This window comes from Gordionus sp. m RMFG-2023, chromosome 1 (assembly GCF_954871325.1).
Source record: "Gordionus sp. m RMFG-2023 chromosome 1, tfGorSpeb1-WG-v2, whole genome shotgun sequence".
In the NCBI taxonomy this organism is placed as follows: domain Eukaryota; kingdom Metazoa; phylum Nematomorpha; class Gordioida; order Chordodea; family Parachordodidae; genus Gordionus; species Gordionus sp. m RMFG-2023.
The window spans coordinates 62,342,693-62,350,905 of record NC_088775.1 but is presented as its reverse complement, the minus strand read 5'-3'; the positions used below and the strand labels follow the sequence as shown (position 1 = coordinate 62,350,905).

The 8,213-nt window shown below is 23.6% G+C and overlaps 1 protein-coding gene across 10 annotated transcripts; it reads left to right on the top strand.

Annotated features, from left to right (window-relative positions):
* Positions 1 to 446: 446 nt before the first annotated feature.
* LOC135931303 (uncharacterized) lies at positions 447 to 4,794 on the top strand. 10 transcript variants are annotated; one of them, XM_065468310.1, is made up of 14 exons: positions 447 to 652; positions 715 to 768; positions 898 to 951; positions 1,126 to 1,179; positions 1,308 to 1,361; positions 1,536 to 1,589; positions 1,701 to 2,028; positions 2,112 to 3,854; positions 3,898 to 3,963; positions 4,005 to 4,037; positions 4,081 to 4,202; positions 4,244 to 4,276; positions 4,320 to 4,438; positions 4,525 to 4,794. In XM_065468310.1, the coding sequence occupies exons 1-8, from the start codon at positions 614 to 616 to the stop codon at positions 2,306 to 2,308; spliced, it is 834 nt and encodes a 277-aa protein (XP_065324382.1). In that variant the 5' UTR covers positions 447 to 613; the 3' UTR covers positions 2,309 to 3,854; positions 3,898 to 3,963; positions 4,005 to 4,037; positions 4,081 to 4,202; positions 4,244 to 4,276; positions 4,320 to 4,438; positions 4,525 to 4,794. The 10 variants fall into 10 exon arrangements, with proteins under 10 accessions (XP_065324382.1, XP_065324385.1, XP_065324384.1 ...); XM_065468313.1 differs by having other exon boundaries at positions 715 to 746; positions 4,525 to 4,793; XM_065468312.1 differs by lacking the exon at positions 715 to 768.
* Positions 4,795 to 8,213: the final 3,419 nt, after the last annotated feature.

Here is an 8,213-nt window from a genome sequence, read left to right as displayed (position 1 = left end):
TTGCTGTTAAATAAAGGCGTTCGTTAAATAAAGGCGTTCTATAAATAATTGTGACTTTATATGGTTAATGAGTGAATGTATGGAAATATTCTACAAAATTTATTAAAATGTAATAAAACTCTTATTATTTAATATATTAATACGGAATCACGTGGTCGAGTCCGGCCTCCTATATATTATCCCCCCCAAGGATGGAACCACCAAGTTAGATTAAGAAAAAAAACATGACCATTTCCAGGATTCGAACTCGGGACCATGGGATAAGGAAGCCAAGCTCTTGCTTATTAGGTCATAGAGGCTTTCCAAAAATCACGATTTTTCAAATATATATTATAAATACGTTTAATTTTTTTATAACCAATGGGTATAAAGTCGCAATTATCACAACCAATCATAAAAAAAGTCGCAATTATCACAACCAATCATAAAAAAAGTCGCAATTATTCGGTTAATGATGCTTGGTACCAAAGGCAGTAACGAGCAAATAGCGATTTTACAATTTTTATTTTGATGGGTACTATCAATTGTGTATTTTTATTTTTTAACGATACGAATCAAAAACGAAACTAGTATATGTCCGATACGAAACTAGCTTATAATTTTTTTAACAACAATGGAAAGCCATTTTGATTTAGGATTAAACGATAGTCAGGTAATATTAATATTTAGATAATTTTTTGCATTATATATTTATTCTATATTTTATAATTCTAGATGTTAGGTGATGAGTCCACTAATATGTTTGGGTCAGTAAATACAAATATGGAGGTAATATTTTCAATTATTTCAATATAATGAGCTATTTCTCTTTTAAATTTTTTGCAATATTTATATTTTTTTGCATTATAAATTATGCTTATAATCAGGAATATGATATTCTATATTTTATAATTCTAGATGGTAGGTGATGAGTCCACTAATATGTTTGGGTCAGTAAATACAAATATGGAGGTAATATTTTCAATTATTTCAAAAATTTTTTGCAATATTTATATATTTTGCAATATTTATATTTTTTGCATTATATATATTTTTTGCAATATTTATATTTTTGCATTATATATATTTTTTGCATTATATATTATAATCAGGAATATGATATTCTATATTTTATAATAATTCTAGATGGTAGGTGATGAGTCCACTAATATGTTTGGGTCAGTAAATACAAATATGGAGGTTATATTTTCAATTATTTCAATATAATGAGCTATTTCTTTTTAAATTTTTTACAATATTTATATTTTTTTGCATTATAAATTATGCTTATAATCAGGAATATGATATTCTATATTTTATAATTCTAGATGGTAGGTGATGAGTCCACTAATATGTTTGGGTCAGTAAATACAAATATGGAGGTAATATTTTCAATTATTTCAAAAATTTTTTGCAATATTTATATTTTTTGCAATATTTATATTTTTTGCATTATATATATTTTTTGCAATATTTATATTTTTGCATTATATATATTTTTTGCATTATATATTATAATCAGGAATATGATATTCTATATTTTATAATAATTCTAGATGGTAGGTGATGAATCCACTAATATGTCTGGATCAGTAAATACAAATATGGAGGTAATATATTCAATTATTTCAATATAATGAGCTATTTCTCTTTAAATTTTTTGCAATATAAAATATACTCATTTAATTTTTTACAAAATAGATATTTAATAATTATTCTAGATGTTAGATTTTGGGGCAAGTTTTAATTCATTCGAGGAATTAAAGACTGCTATCTCTAACTATGAAAGAAAAGTGAATGCTAATTATAATATACATCGGTCAGATGCTCTAAAAAATTGTACAGAGCAAATGAAAAATCAATATATTTATAAAAGAATATGTTATATCTGTAAACAAGGTGGTATTTTTAAGACTAAAGGAAAAGGTCTAAGAAATTCAAAAAGCTTAAGACAAAATTGCACTAGTAATTTTGTTGTCAAGTTGATTAAAAGAGGTACAAATCAATTGGTGGTTACTCGTTTTCATGACACACATAACCATGAATTAGGTAATTATTTATTTTGTTATTTTGCCAACAAATATCAATATTATATAAGCTCTTTCTCATCAACATAAATTTAAATATTTTAGATAGCAACCTATTTAAAAGGTTATTTAAACAGCGTAAATTAAATGATAAAGAAAAAGAGTATATTATAGCTGGACTAAAATATGATGGCAATATTTCAAAAATCCAATCAGATATTCAAAAATTAGGTAAATTTACAACAAAAAGAGACCTGTATAATTTAAAAAAATACATGATTCCAATGAATTATCAACCCTAATTACCACAATAAAAAAAGATAATCCAAGTAATATTATAGAAGTGTTGGTAGAAAATGGCAATTTTAATGCTTTTTATTTCCAAACTCCTAAGATGAGGGAATACTTTGACTTCTTCCCAGAAATATTATTAATTGATGCCACCTATTCCTTAAATAAATATCTATTGCCAGTGTTTACTTTGTTTGTTGTAGATGGGGATATGCAAACAAGATTTGTTTGCATATGGGTTGTTAAATCAGAAAATTATTCTATAGTTAAAATGATGTGCAATATTTTTAAAAATTACAATTTAAAACATGATAAAATTCGATGCATTATATCGGATAAGGACTTTGCTGACAGGCATGCCTACAAAGATGCCTTTCCAGAGGCATCATTAGAGATATGCTTATTCCATGTTTTTCGGGCATTTAACCGAGAAATAACAGTTAATAAAAGAAACATTTCAAAAGAACAAGTAAAAATTGTTAAAAATCTCTTAAGGTCTTTGGTTTATGCCAACTCTCCTGAAAAATATTTTATACAATATCAAAATTTATTGCAATTAAATATTGAATCTATTACCAAGTATTATAATAATAACTGGCATACAATAAAAGAAGAATTTTGTATGGCTTGGACAGGTCAAACAACAAATTTTTTAATTTATACCAATAATCGTACTGAAGGAATGAATAGGATTCTTAAAAGCATTATTAAAAAATATTCCTCGCTTTAAATTTTTATAATGATTTAATGATTTGCATCAATATGAATGATCAGGAAAATGATCATCGCACTATAATGGGTTTAAATAGACCATCAAATTTTAAATTGGATTAGAATGAAAGGAAATTTGAATCCTTACTTACTAATTTTGCATTTAAAATTGTGTACAATGAGCTGAAATTATCAAATATATTAATTAAGAATCATATAGATGATGATTCTACTAATTTGCTTCATATACAGGGACAACAAATAGATGTAGACCAAAATCAATGTAACTGTGGACTCACAAAATCGTTATTGCTTCCTTGTAGGCATATATTTTTTTATAGAAAGAAAAATGATATAAATATTTTTACCCCAAATCTTTGTAATGAAAGATGGTATCGAAATTATTTCACACCCCTTACTGGAGAAATTAGGAGTGATAATTATATTAAAAATATCATAGAAAACTGTAATAATGATAATAATAATAATGATATTAATAGTGAAATTAGTGATACTGATTCACAAAGAAATATAAAAATACACGAATTACCTAAGAAAATCATAACAACCAAAACTCAAAAGTTTAAACATTTTCATGAACTGGCCCTTCAAATATCAACATTTGCATCCGAATTGCCAAAAGATCAATATAATAAATATTATGATTTTTTTTCACAAATATATGAGGCAAGGGGAAATATTCCTGAAATATTTAAAGAAAAAAATAAAGATAGTAACCAAAATTCTGAAGGAGCTTACTTGATAATTTATCTCTTTTAAATTCAATAAAGATGCCACCCTTAAAAATGGGATATTTGAAACAAATGGAGATAAAAAAAGGAAAAAGTTTTTAATTATTCTTTAATATCTAAAAAATTAATTTTTTAAGCATGTGGAAATGTTAAAATTACCAGTCATATAAGCAATGGCATATCTGAACCTGACCATAACTCTGGTAACTAAATTATCTTTTATCTTTTGAATATTTTTATTTAGGCAAGGAAAATGAAATGAACAAAAATCCTCTCAGTAAAATATATATTTATTATGGCATCATTGTATTTTTTTATAGCTTCTCTACCAAAGAATAATAGAATAGCAGTATCTGAGTTGCAACCTGTTTTTGTAAATTTAACCAATCACTTTCAAAATATGGGACACCCCCCAAAGCAATAGATGTTATTCAAAACTCTGGTAACTAAATTATCTTTTATCTTTTGAATATTTTTATTTAGGCAAGGAAAATAAAATGAACAAAAATCCTCTCAGTAAAATATATATTTATTATGGCATTATTGTATTTTTTTATAGCTTCTCTCCCAAAGAATAATAGAATAGCAGTATCTGAGTTGCAACCTGTTTTTGTAAATTTAATCAATCACTTTCAAAATATGGGACCCCCAAAGCAATAGATGTTATTCAAAACTCTGGTAACTAAATTATTTTCAATATCATATTAATATTTTAATTCTTTAAGTAAATATGAAATTTATTATAACTTACTTTTTATTTATAGGTTTAAGAAATAAAACAAATTTACCAACTTATCAATTGTCAAAAATTGTAACCACAAATTCCTTCAAAAATCAAGATGAAAATTCTGAAATTCTATAAAAACATTATGCTTTTTAAAGAAATAAATATATATTTTTTTATATTACATATTTTTAAATAAATGTATAATTATAATAAATTATATGATATGATTAAGTAGAATAAATAAATTATGTGTTTATTATTATTTTTTGAGAAAATTACAAATATTAGCACATCTTTGATTTAAAATTATAATAAAGTTTAATTAAAATAATTAACCATTATGATATATAATCTTATATTTATGCCTTTTTCTACTACATAAAGGGCCTATTGGGTATTAGTTGAGGTTTCCATTCTGGAGTAAAACATTAAAATATTTGTTAATTCTAATTTCTTGCCTGTAGAAATGATTTTAATAAAATTAAAATAACATGTAAATTTTAAAATGAAGATTTTGTTCAAGTGATTACAAATTAGCATTTTTATCAAAATTGATTTGTCATATGATGTATAAATTATAACAAATAGCCCAGTCTAAGATATCTTTATAATTTTATCTAAGCCTAAAATATTCCATTTATTATCTAAAAAAATAAGAAATATATTAAAATTAGGTTTAATAAATGGTTAAGTGTCAAATGATATTATACTTGTACCAACAATTAACCTTAATAATTGAATGAAAACAGAAGATATTAATAGAATAATATAAGGAAAATCATGGAATCTTACACAAAAAGTAATAATTGTCTTGCAGCTTAGTTAAGAAAAAAAAGTTTGGCCCTGATCTGATAGGGCTGTCTTAACTTGAAATCCAGTAAAAGTATACTGTATTGTGCAAACATATTCCAGCTGTGATTAATAAAATAATTAATGAGATAGTCATCAAGCATATTATTTTATACAAAAATAACTGTGAACCACATTAAAAGTAATCATTAGTATGTTATAAAAATTTATATAAGGCAAACTTATGTTTTGTTATATATCTATAAATTTATAAAATTAGACAAACTTAAGTTTTGATTGTTATTATATCTTTAAATTTATATAATTAGACAAACTTAAGTTTTGATTGTTATTATATCTTTAAATTTATATAATTAGACAAACTTAAGTTTTTGTTATTACTTCTCTAAAAAATTTAGCCTCAGCAAAGGTATTTCATCTATTTATTATTTGTCTATGAATCATAAAAAATTAATAAGTATAATCTATATTGCAAAATATTTAATAAGTATAATCATATTGCAAAATATTTAATAAGTATAATCATATTGCATAAGTATAATTTAAGAAAAAATTGTTTGAAGTATCACATTTGTATTGATTGATAGTCTATTAAGAAATAATTGCATGAAATGTATTGACTGATCTATAGATATAAAGATTATAAGATATAATTATATTATCTTATGTATTTATCTAAATATTAATATTACCTGACTATCGTTTAATCCTAAATCAAAATGGCTTTCCATTGTTGTTAAAAAAATTATAAGCTAGTTTCGTATCGGACATATACTAGTTTCGTTTTTGATTCGCATCGTTAAAAAATAAAAATACACAATTGGTAGTACCCATCAAAATAAAAATTGTAAAATCGCTATTTGCTCGTTACTGCCTTTGGTACCAAGCATCATTAACCCAATTATTCTCAGTCGCAATTTTTTATATGAAAGGTTTTTATATGAAAGTTAGGGAAACGATCATTGAGTGCAATTTTTCAAATCTATAATTTTAAAAGTACAAAAATAAAGGTAAAATGTTTCACATTATATTCTCATACATAATATTAATGTGATATATTATAGAATTATTAATAATTAATGATATATTATAGAATTATTAATAATTAATGATATATTTAGATTTGATATATAATAGTGCGCACAAATTGAGCGTTTGCAGTATGTTTGTTAATGTAACGCATCTTTGTTTAGATTGAAAGCAGTATGTTTTTTATTAAAGTTTTTTTATAATTTCTTAAACAAAAAGAGTTTATTTCTTACCTTAAGGTAAAATAAGGAAGTTTAATTATATTTGTTTATTTAGATTTCCTAAGAATTTATGATTCAATCAGGGTTTTCAAATTTTTTTGTGGCCTTGGATGCAAAACATATGTATATAAATGTTTCTTTGTTTATCCTACCTTAATTTATATATTTATAATAATCTATATATTTTAATAAAAATGTGAAATAAATTTTGAATAGTTTGCATATTTATATATTTTTTTCAAGACACTAGATATAAAAATAAATAGATTTAGAAATATTGCTAATCAAATTTCAAATTTATGATATAATTTGATTAAATCTATCTAATAATTGCTAAATAAATTTTGAATAGTTGCTTATTTATATATATTTTACGAAATAATTTTAATTACTACATTTTTCAATCTTTAATTATGAAAATGTACACCATAATAAGAGTATTAAATGTCTTATTTAATAAAATAATTTTAATTATATTTTTCAAAAATGGACACTAGAATATGGAATAATATAACTTTATTATATATAAATAAATAGAATTACGAAAAAAAACAAATCAATTTTCATAGATTTAATTTCATTAAATAATGAGGTTTGATTTGCAGGTATATCTGTTGAATTTGGAGGCCACAATTCAATTTTCCATTTAAGTATAATACAATGGAGATACTTCATTTTTGAAAAAATATTTGTTTGATTTATATTTTATAGAGAAACATTCTATAATAATGTTAAATTTATAGATAAATATATATTTTACTGGCTCTCAAGGCACCCTTTCCAAAAGAGTCAATATATCCAACAATGCATTTAATTTTAACCCACTTGCCTTCCTTTGGTATAATTTCTTTAGGACTAAAACTATCCTCTATTGTTGGCTCCATGAATTTAATGTAATCATACCATCTGTATGAGAGTGAGCCAGAAGCTCCTGAAACCTTGCACAATTATCTTGGTCATGCTACAGTTGTATCATGCAATAGAAATTCCATCCCCAAGCTATTAAAAATATAATTTATCATTATTTATATATATTTACCTTAATTAAACTACTGGTTAATAAACCATCTAATACTAATATAGAATTCTTATGTCTGGACGCTGCTGGCTCCAGACCATTTGTTGAGTTTCCAGTAAGGTACAAATTTTTTTTAGTAACCTTATCATCCCTTCTAAAATTATAATATGTATCCTAAAATTATTAAAATATAAATTCCAAAATTATATAAATAATCATTTCTAAAATTATATAAATATCAATTAATATATTCTAAATAATATAATATCAATTAATATATGAAATAAATTTTACCTACAATTTGTATCCATTTTTAAATTTTAGCGCAAAATTAAAAAAGCTTTGAAAAAATCTAACCAGTTTGCTTTTTTATTAACGTTTGCCGTAAAAAAATCCAAGCTGCACTCTACCATATTAGCTTTTAAAACGGAGAGTTGCAACGCTCAATTTGTGCGCACTATAAGTATCATTATATGTTAATCATACTATATAACTGATATAATGATTTATGATGTTTAATATATTTTAATCATACTATATAACTGGTATAATGATTTATTGATGTTTAATTTAAATTAATATGATTGCAATATTTTATAGATGCCTCGGAAATCTTCCAATATCTGGAAACATTTTATTAAAGATAGA